General features: G+C 46.5%; 2 protein-coding genes across 3 annotated transcripts; both read left to right on the forward strand.

The window, feature by feature from the left end:
- The first annotated feature begins 197 nt into the window (after nt 1–197).
- Nucleotides 198–8,055, forward strand: LOC124181031 (chaoptin). 2 transcript variants are annotated; one of them, XM_046567145.1, is made up of 7 exons: nt 198–324; nt 1,704–1,866; nt 1,984–2,128; nt 2,432–2,542; nt 3,378–5,805; nt 5,876–6,392; nt 6,517–8,055. In XM_046567145.1, exons 2-7 carry the CDS (start codon nt 1,704–1,706, stop codon nt 6,849–6,851), a joined length of 3,699 nt encoding a protein of 1,232 aa, XP_046423101.1. In that variant the 5' UTR covers nt 198–324; the 3' UTR covers nt 6,852–8,055. The 2 variants fall into 2 exon arrangements, with proteins under 2 accessions (XP_046423101.1, XP_046423100.1); XM_046567144.1 differs by lacking the exon at nt 198–324 and adding an exon at nt 942–1,134.
- Nucleotides 8,056–14,624: 6,569 nt separating this feature from the next.
- Nucleotides 14,625–19,635, forward strand: LOC124181050 (insulinoma-associated protein 1a-like). Its single transcript, XM_046567197.1, has one exon. It carries the CDS (start codon nt 15,162–15,164, stop codon nt 16,260–16,262), a length of 1,101 nt encoding a protein of 366 aa, XP_046423153.1. The 5' UTR covers nt 14,625–15,161; the 3' UTR covers nt 16,263–19,635.
- Nucleotides 19,636–24,824: the final 5,189 nt, after the last annotated feature.

The raw sequence follows: 24,824 nt of genomic DNA on the forward strand, positions 1-24,824 counted from the left end.
GAAAATATGTCTGCATCGGTAGCCGTGAATCGGTCGGTTGTTCGACAGGGGAATCTAGATTGTGTGTGGGGATAGACAACCTTTCACTTTTTGACAGCACCGACCGACCTGCTATGGTGGTAATGTAACTCAACATTCCATCTCAATGTGTGTGTGCGCGTGTAAAGATTTAGACAATAATTGAGAGCACAAGTGCGGGATTAGCCAAAAGTAAACAACTTATTGCTCGTACGTATGCAGTTGCGATATTGTTCAACATGTTTATCTCCGAAGGCGTTCAACAACCGTGTAAACGCTCTATATCGATGACATCGACGGATTGAGGTAAGTCAAAAGAGTGTATTAAAACGATCGACGAAAATTTAATGTAATCTTTTTGTTTCCTTTGACTGCAATCGAGACATAAACGACCGTGTTTAGGGATACGACCTACACATGTCTCACAATTAGATCGACCATGCGCATTGATTATAAGCACATAAGTGACATAAATGCGAATTAATGCACGGCAAGTGAGATGTCAATCGTAAAAAATGTATTAATCAAAGTACAATGATTATGCCGAAAACGAAAGAGATGTTGAAAATTGTGGCGGTAATTTCGAAATGAAAAAGAATGCGAAATCCACTGCATCGGAACGGTGGAAAACTACCATCCTAAAATACCAAAACATTAAGCGCACCAATTATCACCGCCAAGCAGTTTTAAGGGGCCTCGAGCCCGTCCACCTATTGTGGAAGGCAAAAAATTAATACGGGACTGGCTGCGGCATGAAATGAAAACGGCATAATAGTGTAGAGATAGATTTCAAGTATCACCGTCAATTCGACATTGGTGGTAAATCCGCGGGAGAGGGGTGGGGGGTGGAGAGGTGAGGAAAGTCGGTTATTTCGCGATCCATACAACGCGCGCCTGCGCCCCCGCAACGATTCGCCCTACAGTGCTGAGACGTTACTGGGGAATTGTCGTGGAAAGTCCGAATTTCGAGAGTGAGTAAAAGGGGGCGAGTAAAAATCACGGTAACCGTAGAATGTGCGAGGCCCGTCACGTCACGTGAACCAATGCGCTCACTCGCGCACGATACGTGTATAACGCAACTATCGAGGCATTCGAAGGAATTATATACCAGTCAAGGTTAGTACCGAGCAATTTCGTGATGCAAGTAGGCACTGAGACGTTGGCGTGTTACGTGTATATTATGCCCTGCCTGCGCTCCTTGTACGAGACGCTGCAGGGAGAGCGTGCAAGGTGCCTTGTAATTACGGGACGATGTCTGCATATCTCTGGGTTCGGAAGCGAGGCGAAGAGAAAAATGACAATGATCGAAACCTCGGTATCGGAGCTCCGTTCGGTTTCGCCTAATTCTTGAAACGTACTCGATACGTGCGCGCGTAAAAGAAAAAAAAAAAAAAAAAAAAAAAAACCGAACCCTTACGCCACCCGCCCGTAGTATTATAATTATAATGTTTTCTTTTCAGAGATGTTGGTGCAGCGTATCAATGTACTGACCCACTTTGATGCTTAACATTAATTAAACGGCCCCTCGGCCCGCCCCGCGTCCTCCGCTTCTTTTCTCTATTTTTCCCGTCCTTTAATTCACGTTACACCTGCGAAAAGCTGCGCTTCGGTGAACTCTACAATATTGTGAAAAACACCCGCATCTTACGCGTGCGTGTCTACGGGCACCGTTGCGATTGTTTTAGATGTGGCTGGCAGTTTTCGCACTTTACTGGGGACTGCACGTGGCCTGGTCCTACAACGTCCTCTGCAACTTTAACACCATGTGCCTCTGCTGGGTTCAGGACGACGCCGATTATACCCAGATGGACGTAAGCTGCATGGGCGTGCCTTTCGCGCGTTTTCCCGGTGAGGACGTGACCCTCGTTACTTTCTCTCGAAAGAAATATCGTGAATCGCGTAACCTTTCAACGAATTTGAAATGAAAGAGGCAAAAAATCAAACGAGACTGCCGGTATGTTTCAGAGATACCGATTCGGTACGTAGCGCAGTTGGACATCGTGGGTTCCGGCATGCAAGTGTTGGAAAACGAGGCCCTGGTCAGCTCCTACGTGGAGGCACTCGGTCTAATGAGCAACCGTCTGATGCTCGTAGGGGAGAAATCGCTGTCGTGAGTATAAAATTTGTTTGTTTTTCTATTCTCCGTCAAACAACTGCAATCACGTACGCCGTGAGTTTTCCATTAATTGGACCACACCCGGTAGCAAGGCGACCACAAGCGTACACCGTGTATAACGTGGGGCTCAATTTCGTGGGAATGGTAGCGAGCGCCGCAGGCAGGTCAGGTATAGCGTTACCGTCTGTGCCGGACTTGCTACAGGACTTTTTTAGTGGCCAAATTCAATGAAAACTCACTGTATACAATTCAAAATGCTGTACGAAATGTTTTTTTATGTAATTTTTCTACTCACAGCGGAGTGGCGGACCACCTGAGATCGTTGGACCTGAGTTACAATTACTTAACGAAGGTGCCGCTCAAGGCGTTCCGAAATTTGAAAAAGTTGACCTGGCTAAACATGCACAGGTGAATTGTGAAGACTTCGCGTTAAATGATACACCGTGCTTACTCGGGATACTGATTGTAAATAACGTACATACCTATATCTGTCACCCGGACCGACTGGACCGGCTGTAGGAGTGAGCCCGGCGGTAGCCAGGAAGTATACTCATTAGATGTTATCGTTGAAAATAAGCCCATTAACGATTCATCGTTACTCACAGCATTCCAGCGATTCTTGATGACGATGCTCGGCAGTGCTGCCTTGATAGCTCACTAAAAAAATGTGATTCTCAGTTTCAGCATGGTTGTAAACTAATGCCACCTGCCCAACTATATGCTCGAAGTATGTAGCAAATTTTTGTCTGAAGCGCGATAATATCTGGCATATCTTCCAAGTGTAACAGCACCATAGAATATTCATTTCAAGTCTGTTTGCGTTGTATGTGATATCCTACTTGGCATTTAGACTGGACATGTGTAAACGCCGTCGTGCCGTTATGAGCATGAATGCGATTGGTAACAACGTGTAAAACCCTGGCCAAATGAGAACGGACGGGAGAGTTAATTCAATTTTTTACTTGCAAGCAAATTCTTAGGTGGTAGGCCTTCGTTGGTAACTAAAGTAAGTTTGGTTGAGAGCATGCATCCTTCACGGTAGTGTCCTCTGAGAACCTAGAGAATATAGTTGCTCCTACGTGAGAGTTGAACAGATCGAGTTTTATTATACGATAATAAGTTGAAGAATAACATTTTTTCGGTGTTGCCGAACCAGCGAGGGACGAGCTGGCGTTATGAAATTTGTGAATAGAAATATACGCGCCACGAAGATGGATATTGTAATCACTTAGAAATATTTCAGTAATTACTTGACGAGTTTGGATGGGAACTGGGGCCACCTGCCGAACACGCTAACCAACGTGTTCTTCGGGGACAACTCGATTGCCGAGCTACCGAACTGTTTCAAGCGGTTCAAATTTTTGATGTGGCTAAACCTGGACAACAACAATATCGAGCGCATCGAACCGTCCGCGCTACCACCGCGCATACAAACACTAAGTATGAACAACAACCTGATCAAAGAATTTCCAGCGAGCATTGGAAATCTGAAGGATTTGACATGGCTGTACCTGAGGGGAAACGACATGAAGACGTTGGTGCTGCCGCACTTCGAAAGCCCGAAATTAGAACTTATCGATGTAAGCGACAACTCGATAAGCACTATCAATTATACGAATATCTACCCGACGCTGCAGATCCGGGACTTAAACATGGCCAGTAACAAACTGTCCTCACTCCCCGCCAGAATGTTCGAGAAGATAAACGTGCGGCGGTTGTACCTATCGTCGAACGACATAAGCGTGATCAACGTCAACGCGTTCGAGGGCCTTGAGGAGACCCTTGAATACCTGAATTTGGAAAATAACAACCTAATCGTGGTCCCCGAGGCGATACGCTCGATGAATCGCATTACGTACCTATACCTGGCAAACAACAAGGTATCAAATGTTTCGGATGAGAGTTTTCTCGGATTCGGCAATAACCTCCGTGCCTTGTCGATGGCCACAAACAACCTTAAGTACGTGCCTGTCGGGGCGCTAAGCGAGTGCAACAAACTGCTGCACTTGAACCTGGGCTACAATAACATTTTATCAATACAGCCGGGAGACTTCGAGTGGGCTACCAACCTGGAAATCCTACTGTTGCGTAACAATATGCTGAGTAAATTGAAACCGGAAACGTTTCGGGGCGCTAACAGGCTGAAGGAGCTCAGCCTCTCGTTCAACCACATTACGGAGTTGGACGATGACGCGTTCCTAGGACTCGAAGAGAGCCTGGAGATTCTGGAGCTGAGCTTTGCATTCGCGATGGACGTTTTCCCTCGTCACGCTCTCAAGCAGTTAAGGAATCTACTCTGGATGGTGCTGGACAACAACAATTTCCAGGTGCTCGACACAACCGCCTTCTACTCGTTCCAGAAACTGCGGTACGTCAACCTGGAGTCGAACAGGCTTCAGTACCTACCAGAGCAGATAATCCACTCGTCGATCCACCTCGAGCTTCGCGACGTCAAACTCGGCTATAATTTCCTCGAGACCATACCATCCAACACGTTCCACAACCTGACGGAGCTGCGGTCACTCGACTTGTCGGGCAACCGTATCCACTTTCTAACGTCATCGTCGATAAGCTCGTGCCGGAAATTGGTCACGGTATCCCTCGCGCAGAACAAAATAGCCCACCTAAGCCCCGGGACGTTCAGCCAGCTCGAGAGTCTCCAGTTCTTGCACCTCGAGTTCAACTACTTAGGCAAGCTTAACCTGGACTCGATCCATGAAAGTGGCAGCGACGATTTTACCCTGAACGTTTCTTTCAACGCCATCAGCTCAATTATTCCCGGGGACTTGCCGACCCTGCGACACCTGGACCTGAGCTTCAACAACATCACGTCTCTGCCCGGAACGGCGTTCAACGGCACACCGAATCTGAGAACCCTGGATTTACGCGGCAACTTTGTCACAGCGGTTGAGTCCGGCGCATTCACTTTGAAGCATCTAGAGTACCTGAACCTGCGGAACAACAAAATTCAAGTGCTGAGTAAGCAGGCGTTTTATGGTCTCGAAACGCTGCAGCAGCTCGACCTCAGCGGTAACAGTATAAACCAGCTAATGATGGAGCAGTTCAGAAATTTAAAAAAACTCCGCGTACTCAACCTTGCGAGAAATAAAATCCGTTCCTTACCCAGGGACGTTTTTGAAGGCACCCAAATCGAAATACTCGACCTGAGTAACAACATATTCTATGTCGTTCCCTCGACATCGTTCGCCGAGGTCGGTTACACCCTGCGCGACCTCAACTTGGGAAACAATTTCATTGACCATCTCGACTCAGCCTCGTTTCCAACCTCCCTTCTGAACTCTCTAAATTTGGCCCACAACCGGCTGACTATACTACCCGACAACTCTTTCGTCGCACTTGGAAAACTGCTCACCTTGAATATTTCCCACAACAGTCTGCAGGCAAATTTCAAAGAGCTCTTCCACTACTTACCGGACCTGAGACAGCTATCCCTAGCCAGATGCAGTCTTGGAAAAGTGCCTATCCTACCCCTGGCCAATTTAAGTGTACTTGACCTGTCGCTCAATAGTATCAGCTCCATTTCTAATAACGATTTCCAGTACCTCGAGGAGCTGAGGACTTTGAGGCTCGTAAAAAATCTAGTCAAATTCATGCCCGGTGTCAGGCTTGACCATCTCAGGGAACTGGACGTCTCGGGGAACATTATAGAGGTAGTAATCAGTATTCTATTTAGGCCAAGTCCAACGGCAACGCGAGATGTTTTTTCCTATTTATCCGCAGGAACTGACGAAGGAAATGTTCTCAAGGTACCCAAGGCTGGAGAAGTTGAACATCAAGAATTTGAATAGCGTTCGAAGTGTAGAAAGGGACGCGCTGAGTCACTTGCGATACCTGAAATACCTTCAGGTGCAGACATGGCCGAAGGCGGAGGGATTTCACTTGCGGTTTCTGCTCAGCGGTCTGCCGTTGAAATTCGTGGAAATAGAGATAAAGGAAAACGTGCTAAAGCACCAGATAGAGAACGCGTTTTCGAAACAGCTCAAGGAACTCACAATAACCGGGAGTGACTTAGAGACCGTTACCTCGGAGGCATTCTCAACCATTGAAGGTGGCGAGCTTATACTTAGGATAAAAAACACCCGAGTACAGAGGTTCCAGTCCGATATTTTTTTGTCCCTGACTAAGCGACTGTCACAGCTGACTCTGGACCTGAGGGACAACCACATAAACGAGCTCAGCCCGTCAATAATATACGGAAATCTTTCGTGGGAAGCGGTGGGGACAAACATGGTGGCTGGTGATTAAATTTTTTGGCCCTCCGTAACGAGTAAATACGGGATCTGTAGACATTTTTCTCCATCTTTTTCCCCGTTCGTGTTGACCACCTCAAGAAGATGAAAAATATGAAATTTCTCTTACAGGTGGCTTGCAGGTATCCGGCAACCCACTTGAATGCGACTGTGAGATCGCATGGCTGAGTCTCTGGCTCCGCAGATGGTTAAGGGAATCCCGACAAATTCACACAGCGTCGCAATCCGACGCTAGGCAATTACGGACGATGGCTGGGCGGGCCGTATGCACAGAGACGAAACCCTCCTATTCTTCCGATAAGGTCCTGCTAACGCTCGGGACGCCCCACACTGCCTGTCAGGCCTCTGCTCTGAGCTCTGGCCACTACCAACACGGAAGTACTTTGCATCGATTTCTCGGATTGTCCACCATACCGTTACTAGTTTACGTTAATATCTTGGATTAACCAAAACCTTGTGATATCTGTATGCCTATATTATTGTTCAAAGGTTCGCCAACATTTGCGTCACTGTGCGCGGGATGGTGGAATTTGTTTTCCTCTTTCCCTCTTCATTCGGTTTATTAATTGTTATTACGCCCCAGTGATAACAGTGATAGTAGAACTGTTTCAGGAATTTTGGAATCAAAGATGAAGCAGATGATAATTGCTACCCAGCTTAGTTCTTCCAACTTGAAACCATACACATCTGTATAATGTATGTACGTACATACGTAACCGGGAGGATCTTAGAAGGTTAACGCTGCGCCTGCGAACGACGCATCGCCAGCAGATAGGCAACCGAAATTACATCTTACGTGCAGCAAAGCACCCGAGATTTAAGCTCAGTTGCCTGTCTGCCAGCGAGCGTCGTTCGCATCGTTAATTAACCTTTTAGGCATTGTCCCGGTACGTTATACCCACGGTCTTCTACACAGGTCTGGGTACTCCTATCTCATTACCGTTGAACGCCGCGTAATCTTGTCGAAGCTTGTGTCTCTTAGTTTTTGCACCAAAGACCGGAGCGTTGCAATCTCGGAGGCCGGTTACTACAAGTGCATGCCTATAATGGGTGCTTTCCATTTACTGACTCAAGTCAACTTGTGTCGCTATTTCTGGTGTAACCGGCCAATCTGGGCAAAGGAATACACCAGAAATAGCGACACAAGTCGACTCGAGTCAGTAAATGGAAAGCACCCAATAAGTGCCTCTACCACTACAAATGCATTGACCTCCCCCTAACTGGCGCTAGCGGCAAAAATGCGGCAAAAGTTCACAACGTCGGTGTCACCTTCGCTACAATTTTAGAGACAGAGTGCCCACACCTGTGTCGAAGACCATGATTATGCCATACCAGCAGTTGTAACGATTGTATCAAAAGTTACCATTCGGGAATATCGCGGGCAATTTGTCCAAGAAAATCACCACTTGTATTATCAACTACATGTTTTTCCAAGTATAACTTTCGCAGCAGTACCAGAAAGAATTAATATTAATATGCACTGCTCTGTCATAAGTAGGTGTGACATTTGGGTAGGTGAATGTTTTCAAGGATGAGCCGGTGTGCGGTATTTCCGCACACGTAACACAAACACGACATAACAATGATCGACTTTTCGAAACAAAAAAAAAAAAAAAAAAAAAAATAGAAATAAACAAAAAAAAAACATTCGTGTCGAACCAGGCTATTTCAACCAACTTGTGTGAAATCATACGAACAAAAAGCTGAAAAATAAAATTTCACCTATTTGGTATTTGACTGATTCATTAGTTTGATTATTAGATTACATGAACTTGGCGCATTGTCATACTTCATCCTCATGCACAACGCAACGTGAATTAATTACCGCGCACAGTTTCCTGCAGAGTTTCTGTACCTTGATTTGCTTTTCAAGGGGGAGATTTTGTTCTTTCACTTTTCTGCCTTTGCTTCGAGCCGTACGTCGGTGAAACAGGTACCTACCGACAGCTGCTTTCCAAATGCAGGAAGCATGTTACCGCACGAGCCGAACGTGGCTCGAGTGATAAATAACGACTGGTTGGGAATGGGGATCCTTTTCTGTGGCTCGTCCGCATCAACGAGCGTAAATCGCGGAGCACTGTAGATTTATTGTTAGTGTGAAATTTACGCTATACGATCAACACGGATGGAGACCGAGCAGCCGGATCTCGATTGGCTATGCTTGAGTTATTCGACAATTTCTTTTACGTGATTTTTTTTTTTTCTAGAATATAATCCTTTTGTCGCATTGAAAACCAGGATTTTGTCATCATTCCCACGTGACATCTTTCGCGTTTAACAGTCGCCGTGCAGGCAATACGAATTATGAAACGTACCCCTGTACGCGAGTAAATGTTCACAAAATGCGAGGGGCCCTTATAGAATTCTTGGTAGAATGGTTCCAGATAAAAATCGTTATAAGGTAATCTTACAACCCTGCAGCTGGACGTTGAAACCATGCAAATATACCTCTAGAAATTCGATACGTGGCCGCGTGGCTGAAAGCGTCCAGCTATTTCAGAGATAACTAGAAGCAATCTCGACCACATCCCTCGAGAAGTTTGCATCCAACAATTGAGCGATGCCATGATCACCACAAGTTGCTACGGACCAGCTAGCCAGTACTTATAGAGTACTGATCAACACAGCAATGTGAACACATCTATTTCACCGGCTACGCCCTAATGGTATCTTATAATGACGTTACAGATCGTTCGATCCGCGAATAGACGACCTTGCTTGATACTTAGGTACTATTCTCCTTTAATTCACTTCAACTTTGCAGTCTGCATTACGATCTGTTTATTTGCTATCGTTCTCAGTTACCTTTGTTGTTGTCCTCTGTAGCAACGGAGATGAGGGGTGAACGTGGAAACAAGGAAAGCCAGGCGGCCTGATTGGCAAGCTGCAAAAGGGCTCGTGCAAGTGTTTATCGTAACACGATCCAATAATGCGTCTTCGATCTGGCCCGAGGCACCGCGGGTTCGCAGTACAGTACCCACTGTAACAAAACATTTCCACAATTATGTACAGGTACCAATTGAAAACAATAACAGAGAGATACATCCAGTTCGTTTCTCTACCCGCCTGTTATCACAGTTTCTCATGATAGTGGGGGAGATCCACGGCGAAGGAACACGACGAATCACTTCAGCACGCGGCATGCCGCATCGAAACCTCTTGCAAATTAACCGTTATCGCGGCAATCAAATAGTCTCTGCATACACTAACAAATTTTTATGCGATCTCGGTAAAAGTCTTGGAACTGTTCCGGCTTTGCTGTCGGGGTTACGGGTCGCATCGAGTCCATATCCTTCAAATATATCCCGCAAGTAAGCCAGCCCGCATAGGCTACACCCCGGCAAACCACAAAGTAATAGCTGTCGTTCGGAGGAGATTGGGTCCTCGTGTATACGTGTTTACCTAGGTGCACACACACACACACACACACACACACACACACACACACACACACACACACACACACACACGCACGCACGCACGCACGCACACACACACACACACACACACGTATATAGACATGCGCATATAATACCGTATATCCGAGCGTGCGCGTACATGTAGATATTATACATACATGTATACATATGCGTATAAAAATATACGTCGCCCTACGTATCTGCACGTAGGTATAGGGATGAACTATAGGTATATACACCCGGTCACCGGTCGCCGGTCGCAGGGAGCGAGGGCGGGCGGTTCGGTAAGCCGATTAGAGCATCACAGCACACTCTCCCGGCTCTTCGTCGAAGCTATGGGATGCTGGAGGAGGGGAGGCGGATGGACCAGAGACACATTAAAATCGCATCAAATATGCATGGCCTACAGGAGAGTCGGCAGGTTCCGCGGCGTCTGAGCCGACGCCGGTCTAGCTTCGTACGCCGGTATGGGTGTAACGTTAAAGGGCTTACGATTTCTCTAACGTATGGCTAATCGCTGCTGCATTATGAATCCAACATGAACGTTTTCCTTGGAGGTTGGCTTCGGTGCGTAAGTTCCTCGGCGAAATCAGTGCACGGGGATGAAATTGCACAAAGGCACAGAGAACGACCGGAAAGAAACACGCGCATACGCGGTACAAGGTAATTGTTCTCCGTGTGGTTACAGTATATTATTGCCATAATTGAGCCGTGCGACAGATGCGGCGTCGATCTTCGCGAGGAAAAAGTGCTTTTAACATGTGCCGCGAAGTATGAAATGTTTAAGGGCTGAAGGAGGGGTTATTACGCCGATATTAACAAAGCACACGAACGGTCCGAATAGACGACTCCGCGTATTGTTAGAAATTGCGTCTCTCTATACGCTAATTATAGGCGGCTTTGCGGTGGGCGGATATTTTAAAGTACTGTTTTGGAGAACCGTTATTTATACCCTATAATGAGATAAACGTATTGCACGAAAAGTATTTTTTAGTGATTTTTTATATAAGGGGTTGGCTCTGACTATAAATTGGTGTGTAATCTACTCTTCGAACGATATGTACACGCGTCCAAACACCGCCTGCGAATTTATTTATACCATAATTTCGTCAATTTGTATAACTTGTACGAGACGAATGGTGCATACCTATATATGTACGTTTTTATAATGCGAAGCAAGGAACACATGACGTGTAACACAGCAAGCGAACCCGTAAGAAATATAACCTACAGTAAAGGGAGCTGAGTGTGAAAATTTTAGTCTTGGGATTGCGAAATAAATAGGTTACACATCCATAAATTTAATTTACAGAACTGCAGTGGAATGAGAGAGAGCGGAATGACAAAGTAGTTTTGGCAAAATTTGGGCTGCGAATATCAAAAGTACCGAACCTGGCTAGACTTTACACGTTTTCGATTATTCACGAGGACCGAGGGTCAAAGTATAATTGGTAAACAAAATAAATCACACGCGGCTCTGTATGAGAGTACCAGCGACAATCGTTTCTCCGGATCGTCGAAACAAGCCGATGGCAGGTAGCTGTTTTTGACTCGAGTTGGCCTTTCATATTCGCTGCATGCTTTTCAGCGATTCCAGCCCTTGTCCCTGTCGTATTACAAATTTTTTGTTTTTTTTTTTTATACCGGAGTCGAAACAAATCTACCGTCTATGCGTGCCTCGGCCGCGATAATTTTCATTTGCAGGAACGACGAGTTATTGCTTATGCAGAGAGCTGCACCGTAAACACCATCCATCGGGTAAGCCCATAAGCAGCTCAAAATCGCGCTTTTGGCCTGATTATAGGGTAGCAGGAATCAACGGCATCAAAAAAGCACGACTACAACCGAAATCAGGAATCACAGGCAGTGCGGGAAATTTTGAAAAACGTCGACAATCAACCGGGTTACCGCACCTCTTTCACCCCAAACAGCGACAAAATTGGCAACGGTAATTGCGGGGAAACACGCAAGTTGTCATTTCCTCTCCTTCGTCATTCCAAAACCTGAGAACAAAGTCTTGGTCTCAGCCCTAGTCCAATTACGGAGCAATTGTTTGGTCTCGCACACATACATCTGCACGATCTTCTCGTCTCGCGTCTCCCGCGAGACCCGGATTAACGGAAAGCCAGCGAGTTCTGCAAAAAGTCCAGGTCCCCAGACTTGACTGTGGATTCAGCTGCATAATTCATATGCATTGATAACTGGCAAGCCTCTCCGTTTATCTCTCATTTAGACTTGGTCGATTCCGAGGATATATGCAAGCTGCCGACGCGTAATCGAACGAGTAAAACCGTCGAATGGTATCACTGGTAAAACTGAAACTGTTGCGAATCCAAAATTCCGGCGGAACTGAAGAAAGATTGTTGTCGAGTGTCTCGAATCTATAAGTCAATAATCGGCCAACCGTCGTATAGTATACGGCTCTTCGGAATGCACGCTGCTCGTTGCTTGTGCTGATCGTCAATCATCGAGTGACCATCCACCCACGCGTGGCGACGTTCGTTGAACAATTATACTGTACGTGCTTGGAAGTTCATGCGCGTAAATAAAACAAACGTATCGAGCCGTTGTGCCTGTTGATATAAATTCCGGTAGCGAGGCCGGCTGGGAGATAGAAATCTGGATTAGGTGCTGGCTTCCAAGGAGGGGAAATTCGCGATGCATCTGCAGTACAAGTACATCCATTACACTCGTGTACAGGTACAATTATCGTGGACTACAGTTATTATATACACACAATATGCATTCATGCCATCTCTTCGTCGCTTTCTTATTCTTTCACCGCATCCCTAATCACGCCGTAACCGTGCAGCTTACATTCGTACGTTGCCGTAGGCCGCCCGATAACGCATGCCAAGGCAATTGGGGTGGACTCGTCATTCAGCCCGCCGCCTCGGACACCGCGTCCGCTCGCCTCGACTCACGCACCCCAGCGTCACAACTCACCGATGATAAATTCCGGTCTACCGTCTGATTAGCCGTATTTTCAAATAACCTTACAGCCGAGGAGATATACCTACACGGTACATTTTATCACCATTTTTAACTTCGACACTCGGCGGTGAAGGAATCGCGGACTGTCCAGTAGATACATCCACGAGCGAGTCCGAGATTCTTCCGTACAGGGTTATTTTCTTCAACCACCCCAAGCCGATATCTCAGGAAAAAACGTGATACGCGGAGAAAAGTTGGATAAAAAATGTTCAGAGTTCGAAGGGAGAAAAATTTGGTTGTATCACGTTTATTGCAAGCGGAACCATTAGCAACACGTGCACGAGTCGACTTGTTTTTTTTTTTTATTTTTTTTATTTTTCTACTTCATTTATTTATCTATTCTTTCTCAATGGAAAAGTATATTTTTTAACCTCGGTATCCGAAGCTGCATCAAATTCTACAAAAAAATTAAAGCGTTCGCATATACATACGGTCTAAGCTTGACGGGTCATGAGATATGGGCCGGGTGAAGCGGTATAACTTTACATAGTTATGGAACAGATGAGAGAAAGAAAAGGAATTGAAAGTGGATATACAATTCTAGGTATAACTTTTCCACTGACTAACTAGAGCATTTGCACATCGCCGCTTGTTTCGCTCATGTCCTAATGTAATAGTAAATAATTTAATGAATATAATTTGCTGTTCGATACAACTTTTGGGTTTTGAATCCTTTTCAAATCGTCAGGTAATGGAAAAAAAAAACTGAACGTACTTTGGTATACGTAAATTAGTTTTTGACCTTGCCGGAAAGTTAAATTATTTGTATCAGCAACAGTTTGAATCCAGAAATTTTTTATCAATCGCTGTTCTACTATGCTCCGTGGATTATGCCAAGACTAAAAGTAGCCGTAAGAGAAAATTAATTGATAAGAAAACGTTGCGTGTTTTTGAAGAATCGAAAATCGACCCCCATAGCGTCTTTAGAAATTGCATCAAACGTTCACAATGACGAACGGATATTCACTTTGACAGCCTTCTACTATTGAATGCCGTGTATTTTATCAAATTTTATGAATAAATTGTAACGACGATGTGGCATACAGGAGCAATAATTTTAATGTCTGAAAATGACAAAAATTGTCCAAAAAAACACACATTTTCGTGTTTCGCAATCCCTAAACACAAAGCGATTTCAACGAAACCTCTTGGAATCGCTCTCAAAACTTTGCGTCTTCTATAATATACTTATGTAGGTACATTGAATGAGCACCTTGAAATTCGACAATTCGATTTTCGAGCATCGTGATAAGAATTCTTAACGTTACGACGGATTTATCCGTCTGCAGACTCCGTACCGACTCTTATTTGTCTGCTGGATTAGTGAATCTTATTTCTGCATGCGATATACACGTATGTACGTACATAGGCATATGTTCGGTTTTTTTCCCCTGAAATACGTCAAACGCCACGATAACCAGACGATCGGAGCCGAATAAAGTCCGGGCTGTACCTATACTTGTATCGGTTTCATTATGAATCTGAAATTTCTTTCCAAAGCCGACAGATCCGACGGGGCTCAGTCTTGAACTGTCGTTCGAAAATTGTCAAATAGTCTTCAACCTTCGCCCCGTGTCCCGCGGTGGTCCTGTCGGGTCTACAGGTTCGGCGCGTCGCAAAACTGTTACTGTAGATCGGCATAACGGGGATCTCGGTTGGACGCGGCGACACGGCCGAGCCGTGGAGCGGCGGGTGGGGGGGAGGGGGGCTGAGCCAATCGTAGCCCGGAGCCGGGAGCTCCGGGGCGGGGCTTCGGGGTATAGGAGAGGTGACGCGCGCGGTACAGGCGTCAAACGGCGTCTAGCCATCGCCGGCACGTCGCACGTCTCGAGGCAGGCCGACGTGGCGCAAAGCCGAACGAGGCTTTTGTAGAACGTTATCACGGGGGTTTCTTCTTGGAACCGGCAGGACGAGCAACGAATACTGTGACGATCTGAAGACAGTGCAAAAGTGACGGACGCCGTTTTACCACCAAAGTAACCAGAAATCATACGAGACAATCTGCATTTTCCAATTCTGCTCCGTCGTCGAGGAACTACGCATCACGGACGCATCGGCGAACTGAATCTCGGAGCCTTATACCGCGGGTCTAAGGCTGTCGAAGATTACAAGATCGATCAGGGAAGAGGTGGCACCGATTTCTGTCAAGTGCAGAAATTGGCCGAGAGCGGAGATTGGGAATGCGGAGAACGCGCGTTCGATGAAACCCGTGGCAGATAGCGAGGCTCGTGACTCGAGAGTAACGGCGAACGAACGACCGACGTCGGAACGTTAATCTTAGAGAAGAAGCGCGAAATCCGCAAGGATCCTCGGAACGAGCCGCGATCCGAGCGAGGGGTCAGGATGCTGCACGGGACTTTGCCGCGGGCGTTCGTATCGCCGGGGATCAAGTACCTCGCGGGTGGTTACGGGTACGGCGATGACGGGTCGGGATACGCGGCCGCCTACGCCGGCACCTCGTCCTTCGAGGCGGAGCAGTACTCGGTTATACCGGATCAGCACCACCACGCGTTCCCCACGTGGCACACGGTCCAGCGGCCAGCGTCGCCGAGCCCCCTGGACTTGTCGCTAAAGCCGAGCCCCGGCAGAGCGGAGATGAGCACGATCGACCACGAGCCCGAGGTAAATCTGCGTCGGGAGCAGACGGTGGTGGCCGAGGGATTCCAGCCGGAGTCGAGCGGCTATTCGCCGCCGCGAGTGCCGACAACACCGCAACACCACCTTCAGGGCATCAGCGCGCCGATGACACCGCCGAGCACGCCGTCGCCGCCGCAGTGCCCGAGGAAACGGCCAAGGGAGGATCCGGGCTCGGGTGGCTCCCCGGCGTTGGCCCTGCACGGCGACAAGGGCGAGAAGGGCGAGAAGGGGGGGCCGCAGAGGTCGAAGAAGAAGCACGCGAGACGATTGAAGTTCGACGAGGACACGAGCAGCCCCGTATCCGGGACCGTTATCCTCGGTCCCGACGAGGCGGTCGTTACCGGGGACATCGATCCCGCCTTCAACGTCGTCGAGGTTACCGTGGAGGCGCGGGCCGAGTTGGCAAAGATCGAGAACCGGCTTGGGCCCTACCAGTGCAGGCTCTGCCGGCAGCTGCACGGGGATGCCTTCCAGCTCGCGCAGCACCGCTGCTCCCGTATCGCCCACGTCGAGTACCGATGCCCGGAGTGTGACAAGCGGTTCTCCTGCCCAGCCAACCTCGCCTCCCACCGCCGCTGGCACAAGCCCCGGACCACCAACCCGCAGCCCGACGGCCCCTCTAGCCAGCCCGCGAGCATCGGGGCCGAGTTCGCCTGTTCGAACTGCGACGCTAAGTTCGGTCGGCAGGCCGCCCTACGCAAGCACCTCGCCGCAGAGCATCCCGAGTCGGCGGCACCGGCGCCCGCGGCCAGCGGGACGAACGGCGCGCACCTTGCAGTTTCGGCCCTGACCTGCGAAGCACCCTGACACCAATTTCCTGCGAGACCATTGCCCAGGAGGCCGGGACCCTACTGGAGATTCGGTCTTGATCTTATGTGAGACCGGACGGCGACGAGGCGGACGGTTTTTCGGATGGGTGGAAGGGGCGGGGGTTACCGGACGTTCAGGGCATTCGAAACAAGTCGTGAGTACTGAAACAAAATTTTCGGACTTCGGCTGGCGTGCAGGGGCTTCGCGGCTATAGCGCCGCCGTCAACGCTGTCATTATCGTTACATCGTTACTGTTCTTATTGCTTCTATTATTCTTGAGATAAAGTCGTTTTTAGCTCTGGATGCTTTGCTCTCGTCAGCCGAGAGACAAACAAATTACCGAAACACCGCACGCCACTGGCATGGCGCTTCGAACGGGGTGTAGTAAGTATCGTTCTAGGCCACACGTTCACATCGGCATTATAGCATAGGTATGTCATTCCGGTACCTTCAGATTTTTCATTTACGTACCTTTGCTCGCGATATTTTCGGCCCGTTTGCTAAATTCGCCAACTGTGGCAGTTTTCGTAACAGCGATTCTCGAGAGAGATGCCACGCTTCAATTGAGCAACAGACAAACATCGCATCTACCCGTAAGCAAATGTAAATAGTCAAATTCAGCGCATTGTATACGCGTTCGGCTGATAAGTTTCTCATTCGCTCTGAAAGTTATTCGTTATTCGGACTTGACGAATCGAATAAATTACATGTATCGTATCCATCGATCGTTTATTTTTCACGATTCAGTTGGTTATCCGTTCCAGATTTTCCGATTGCTCTCTCCGTGTTAATACTGTATGTTTAATTATGCAATGCTGGTCAACCGATCTGATTTATAATAAGGGGAATAAACAACTTTTCGAAAACGATCATACGGTTCAGCGTCAACACTAGAGTCATATACGTATGTCTGTTGTATAACGATGGGATCGACATTGTCACCCGATTATTGTTCATAAAATTTTATATTTCAAGAAGAATTGTCGAACATGAAAGAAAAACAATTCTAAAATGAGTGTGAAACATTGTAAATCGTTGTACATTGATTAGTTGTAACGAGAAAAATTGATAGATTATAAAATAGTATACGCGGTAATAGTACCTGTACATTGTAAATGTGTAGATAGCATCGCAGTGGGTTACTCAAGAGTATGATACTGAGAAAAATATTATTAGAAATAATCAAGAATCGATGACAATTATATAGTATTCTTGTTGACGGAAGGTGATGTTACGTAGATCCATTAAAAACCAGAGCCAAAAATTTTCTAGAAGCTTCTCGAACAGACCTTACGTTCTTATGGTCGTATGTAAAAACGTTTTTTTATAGTCGTATATTTTCACCCGGACCAGTCAATCATCGCGGGTGAGTACCCACTGATAATAATGAATGCAGATTGGTAAGTGATGATTGATTCACGGTCGTACAGCTAACGATATCAAAGATAATTAAGGCAACCGCGCATATAACAGTTTAACGTATAAAGTCCGACCTTAGAATCACCGGATCTAATTGTAAAATCTGCGATATATGTGATTTCAGCGTCTAAATGCGCATCTAGTCGGTAACGTCTAGTCAAAGTAAAAGTCTAGTCTGTCATAGGTGTAACGTTATCTAGTTTCTGTAAATTATTTAAACAAATATCTCTTGTCTAGTCGTATCGCATTGGCGTAATTTTAATCAAAGAAGAATAACCGCACTACGATACGTATAGGTGCATATTACACGGTGCAGAAGCCAAGAAGTTGATCGTCCTACCTAAAACCCAACAACAGATGGTCTGGGCGACCCAAGGACATATCGTAATTCGAAACTATCACGTGAAAGTGTGAGGGAATCGTCACTGGTATTTTGCGTGTAAAGGTACATACATAGTTGATAGTCATACACTGGTTGAAAATAATTATGACAGTAATTATCTACAATTACTATATACATGTAATTGCTATTTGCAAATTGAATGTGGCATGTTGGGTAAAGTTTTTGAATACGCGTGTCTGATCTCTGTGTCTGTATGTTTCTCACTACCTGCCTTGAAATTCGACAGAATGCCTCTATGGCCGAGATTTGAAAATTAGGAAAAGAGGGAAATTTATTGTCTCTCTCCGGCTTTCCCTGGATTGGACGCGGAGGTATCGAAATTCCTGCCAAAATTAAAAGGTACGGCGAGGATGCCTTACCCGTCAACTGGGACTACAGACCCTTGAAAACTCATCGAATACAATTAAATATACAATTGGGAATGTTTTGCTGACAATGAGCTATTCACTAGCGGCTCGGTCACCCCAATCTCTGCAATTCGAGCACCGCCTCTCTCAATGAGCCCTTTCGGTCCGAACGACCGGGATAATTATTCAGTAGTAGATCCAACAAGTATAATTTCTAGTCAAGCTGACCGAATCATCGTAAATGTTTAGCTTTAGCTGTACGGTATAATTAATCCTGTGTCGTAGATTAGTATATCTCTTATCTATCGTAAGATGATTCAATTATAGGCATATCAGATCGGCGACAATATTTCTAGTCAGAATGGTAGCGTTTGGTGAAAAAAAGTAACCGTAATAAAAATTATTGTACTTGATCGGCTTCACGATGAAATCAGCTAACATACGGATCAAATGTGAGCAATAAGATATTCAACCTATCGACAATCTAGTCAGTTTCGTCGACTGATGATTTACCGAAAACAACGGTCTCATCATATTTAACAAACTTACTTTGGGATTAATGCAGTCGCGTTCAGCATATGATATCACATAAGACTTACTTTGCATTACCGAATTATCCCTATTATTCATAATAAACGTCCCATTCCCGAATCGCATTACAATACTTGAAATGCATCTGCCGGTCGTACTAATTTTATCACCGAAAAGTCGCGATTCAAAATTTTTCAAATGTAATAAAGTGCAACAGGCTGACATACGACTAATTCCGAGCGCAAATAACCGATACAATTAATTTATTCATATTGCGGCTACCCACGCGCCGATATTGTTGTACAAGTATACCGGATATACAATGAGTGTGTGTGTGTGATATGTATCGAAACGTACGAATATCCCAAACTAACGGTAAAATTGTACGCGTACTTGGGATTATTAGAATAGCCTGTCTAACATACATCTGCAGAGGTGGATTTTGGCCTATCAAGGACGCACGTGTCATTTGTACGTTAAATAGATGTTAACAGACGGCACCGATCGCCTTTAACGGGCCTGCAGCCGTCCACCTTCGTAGGTGTGCATCTGCGTAAAATAAAATAGCTACGACTATTGCGATTTCATCGTCAATTGTTAAGAATTATTATTCAACTGTAATAAATATAAGCAAAAGAAAACATGACTACCCCCCTATTTGCACATAGATTTGATTTCGTAAATAAATATACTCTGAAAGTCAGCATTATAGTTGAGTCGATACTGCTCCCGCACAATTCTTCCTGAATTCCATTTCCCGGGTCACGTTCAACTGTGCTCGATTGTTCATCCCGACCATTTCCTTCCATCGCCGCATCAACAAACGTCCGACCGGCCCATTGTACGAAGGATGTTTTCATATTCCATGAGGGTGAATCGACAGGTAGAGTGAAGAAATTGACGTTACGTATGAAACTTAGGTTTCTGTTGAAAATCTCATCCCGAAAGCGGTGCACGATAAAGCAGTTCGGAGGTTGCACGAAGCAAGTATCGGTTGGGGACGTCCAGCTCGGCTGACTTGATAAAGTATTAAAAGATCTCCGCCTATATGCTCGCAACGCATTGCCAAGGGATCAGGCTCGTCTTCCTATTGTACGCTCTGCCACGCGAGCACCCTGCCTGTCCGGTAACCTTTATGTGACCGAATCAGAAAATCCCGTAAAGGTAAGTCGCGGCATGGCGGCGGCCCGCCGAATCGGAGCAGGGTCTGTATCGAGTCCGGTGAGAATAAGGGTGAACAAAATCGGGAGAAATAAATAGAGTCCTTTCGAATTAAGGTCTCTCGGCAGAATTTCGACTCGTCGTTATTACCGTTATTCTTGATTTAAAATTGTCACGTCAGGTTACTCTTTCGCAAAGATTTTATCAATATTCTCCGCGAATCAACCGCATGCAGTTGGAATTTCTTTCTCTCCCGTGTCTGTCGTCTCGAGCTCTCAACAAAGAAGCCGAGAATCTACTCAGCCCTGCAGGAGCTTTATATTTCGTTCCCAGCGGACCAAGACGGCGCTTTACTGCATCGGTGGAGGAACCCGCCACTAGAAGAAGCAATTTTCCAATTTTCCTCGACTTTGTCATCTTCGCTTCGCTCTTGCCTCAGTGAAATAGAATTTCAGCCTCAAGTGGCTGAAGCTCCAGCGGAGAATCACCACCTATCCCCCCTGCCGGCCGTAGATCCTGAAAACTTGCCGGCATCTCTCGATCGTGTTATACATACCAATGTACCTGTAATATGATTGTTATAAAAGGTACCTTCTCATCGATAACGACAATAATTGTCCACGGATATTGTATGCGAACATTTCTCTATTCAATTTCCATCTTTTTCCTCACGCCTGGAACTGATCATTTGCTAACTTTTTCCTTCGAAGTATATCATTGATACACACTGCACGAACAAGACGGTCCTTCGCCCGCAAAGTAAGGCAAACCGAACCGAACGGAACCGAACCGAACTCGCTGAGATGCGCAGCGCCAAATCGGGGGGGGGGGGGATTTGTGAGACGTACAAACAGGAGTTGAAGCTTTTATCACTCGGCAAACAATAATAGGAGGTTTGGACAGCCGCTGCGATGGGCCGACCAGGAGTAGTGTGTATAAGCTACCGTAACGCGAGCTATTGCACAATATCACTTTGATCCTTGTAGACGGCGGTAAATATCTCAAGTATAATAACCGTGAAAGCTTCAGGAAAGGCGCTATCTATTGCGCTTGTAATGCCGTACGAGCGAGGGAAACGGAGAGAGTAAAGCTTCTTCACCGATTTTTCTTTCTTCCGTTCGTTTTATTCCTCTTTCCGCGCTATACTTCTTCCGAGAGATTTTCATCGCATCCTTGGAGTCTCCTTGTCACCACGTGGCCTACGATAATCAAAATGCCTCGCTCGCGAGAATGTGCCAAATTACGCGGCAAGCATTCCCGAGAATATTGGGAGAATGCCACAGTTTCATGAACGAATGGAGGGTACGCAACGGGAATCACCGTTATCACGATGAAAACAAAATGATAAACAAATGGCAGGTTTCTGCTGCAGCAAGCGGAATGAGACGATTGATCGGGTTTTCGGAACGTGTCAATTATAGGAAGTTGGAATATGTTAGCGGAAAACTCGAGTGACGAAAGGATCGATCTTTCTTCGCGGATTTGGAAAGGATGGCGAGCAACGGCGGTGAAGTGGAAAGGTAGGTGGTAAGAGATACGCAAAAAGGGAGGAAGAAATAGATTTTTATGGATAATTACGTCTTTGATCACCGCGCACGCGAAGCAGGGAGGAGGGTGAAACCCCGGTGGAATTCTAAGGATATATACGTACGGTGTGTACCTATATCAGTAACGCCCGCGTTATATGGACCGTCGGAGATTTGGTATAGCGCGACGTCTTTTCAAAGAGCATGATTATTTTCGCAAAGACGGAGGCGGGAGGAGTGGAGACGAAAGGAATTAAAGAAAATGTATTTCAATCCTCCGCATTCATGAGAAAGAGATCAGCGGGTTTCGCATGACCCGTGCAGTCGGTATGAGAGAGTCCGAATCGAAGAAAGAAAGAAACGAAAAAAAGTGGGTATACCTATACCAGGAGTACGAATAGATCTGCCGCGAGGGGAGCGTGTGCGCCTCTATGTACCATCTCGTAAATCCCATGCAGGGTTCTTGAAATACAGACGTGGGCGTGTGTGCCCAACAGCGGTGAGCACGGAGCGTCTTCGTAATTCCCCCTCGCTCTTTGATACCTCGAATCACGATAACCTACGCCAGTCCTTCTCCCGCGGCCTTCATGCACCATCAATATGATCCCGTCGAAAAGAAAGAAATAAATGTCACTGTAATCTCGGATTTCGACTCGGTACAACAACAAAGAGACCCGCCTATTGCGAATTCTTTCCATCCCTCGAGGTTCGTACAATTTGTCGGAAAATATTTGTAAAAATCTGTAGACGATGTTGTTGCAGGGAAAAAAAAAAAAAAAAAAAAAAATATACAATAGTAAAATATAATCACTTCAAGACTTGCGGCAGAAAATTGATTAAGGATGCTCGCTACCCGTATCGGAGGGAAAAAGATTGACGGTTTGCTGCAGGTATGAGATTGTTTAAAATGGCGCAACGAGAGCGGGGGAACATTGGACGGATGAACATGATGGGACAGGATGAACACACTTTCCGTTATTTCCTGTGCGGATATATGATTTACCAGAAAGAATGTCCCCTCGCTCCGATTCCCTGTATACCTTGCTCCCTGCTCGGCAGGGAGGACGGTCGAATCCAGGATCGTTTTGTATTTCCGCCCGAATGACCATCGGGCAAAACCACCCGTTGCGCTGGGTAGAAACGACCCTCAAAGGAGACCGCGTCCTCGCCCCATAGCCAGATCGACAACAAGGAGAGATAACTCGAGTTTCTCTAACGATGTGGTCAAGCCCGAGTGCGACACAGGCCCTCGAAAGTCTAAGGTGCGAATTGGTCGGGCCGTCCCTATAGTTGTCCGTTTGGCAGATCTTCTCTTTCAAGCGCTGTTCAACTTATTGGCCTATAATTGCAATACACCGCATTGCGGATTGAAAAACAACAACTGCTTTCGAGTTAATCAATTCGTCCTCGGGGTCGAAGGGGGGTCAGATACGGAGCAGAGTGAAGGTGGAGAAATATTTTTGAAGTATTCGAGCTCGCTCGACGGTTGACGTATCCTGTAGGAGAAGGCATAATTGCCCCCAGCGAGATATCCGTGGTTATGATGCTTCGCCTGAAAAAGGATACAAATTCTCAGGTCCAGGAGCGGAAAATTAGAAAGGTTCTATTTGCTTTGTGCGGGTATAATCTTGCGACAAGGTTTCTTCCTGTTTCGATAGACGCTGGGGCCTTGGCCCCTATCTGTAATCAGGCCCCGTTCTGCGGCCCTTCTCTCGCACATAATCAACTCCTCGGTGAGCCTTTGGACTGCTTTTTCGACCTCTTCATCGATGACATCGTCAACGAATCTGTCATCCGGTCCTACGCACATCGCCGCGAGGCTCCGATCATCCCCTGGCAGAAGTGCCTCCTTTCTTCCGTCGTAGTCGTGCTTCCGGGGCTCGGACTCGTGGAGCGAAATGTCCGTCGACTACCCCGAGTCGATCAAATCGACGCCTGTCCAGGGCTTCGCATTTTCGGACCATTTCCACGTCCCCCGAAGCCGAGAGATTTCACCGTTGGCGTACGAGGAAAGTTCGAAATCCCGGTCTATCCGTCGTTTTATTTCGCCGAGCAATTTCGCCTCTGTCGCGCGATTATCGACCGGGTATTCTTCGCCGGATAGAGGGTTCGAATCCGTCGCCGGGGCGTCAATTTTCCCCTCAAGCAGGACGGTCTCTACGGTACAGCGGTTCCTTTCTTTGCACAGGTTATCCTGCAGGATTTCAGCGACTTCTGGCAGGACGCCCCCGTCATTCAACGAAGCTCCGTTGTTTCCGTCAGGCAATGTTGTAGCTTCGTTACCGTCATCAAGATTCCACTTATTGTTAGCCACGGAATTTCCCTTATTCAATCCGAAACAACTACCTCTGCCCGATACCATGCAGGACGACATCGGCCTGTTTTTTCGCCGCCGCGACCTCGACGACGACGATATAATCCACCATTCGTCGACTTCACGATCATTCGAACTCTCATTCAACGCCACAGGGGTCAATGTTTGCTCGAAACTCTCCGCCGTTCTTGTCGCAATGCGATTTTTCTTCTCATATTTCAATAAATGGATTTTCTTGCGAGACTGAAACGAAGGAACAAGGTTCTTTCCGTCAAATTCTATAAATATTGTTGGTAATAAACTGTGTTCAAAACCCTCCGCATAAAAATAACAGTACTTGAACCTGCAATGGCTGCAAATTTTTTAATCCGAACAGGGTTGTTCCGCGAGCTTGGAACAAAGAATTTTTAAATCAGTCATTCGCACCACGCTGACGTCGCGCATTGAAGGATTATGAGATTCGGTTCCGAATCGATTTCTCTGATGACTTAAGTAACGTGATTCGGCCGATCTTCTTCGAGCGTGATCCTCATTCTGAATGCTTAACATCACAGGATGAGAGGCGAAGAATGTACCCGAAAACGATTTCGACCGACCTGGGAATCTCACTCCTCGATCAAATTTCACCCGCATTTCAGTCTCCGTCCAGCTGCTTACACGAGAATCTCGACTCTTCTTTCTTGAATCAAACGATTTCCAGCTCTCCAAGTTTGTTCAGATATCTGAAAGACGATTTTGGCACATACGATTGGCACTCTGATACGATGACGTCTTGACGCCTGATTTGTAAATACTTATTCCAAAATTCTTTGTTCTGTTTGATAGAGCGATTTTTCACCGGCAAGAAGTCTAGCACAT

The sequence above is a fragment of the Neodiprion fabricii genome, chromosome 4 (genome assembly GCF_021155785.1).
Source record: "Neodiprion fabricii isolate iyNeoFabr1 chromosome 4, iyNeoFabr1.1, whole genome shotgun sequence".
NCBI lineage: Eukaryota > Metazoa > Arthropoda > Insecta > Hymenoptera > Diprionidae > Neodiprion > Neodiprion fabricii.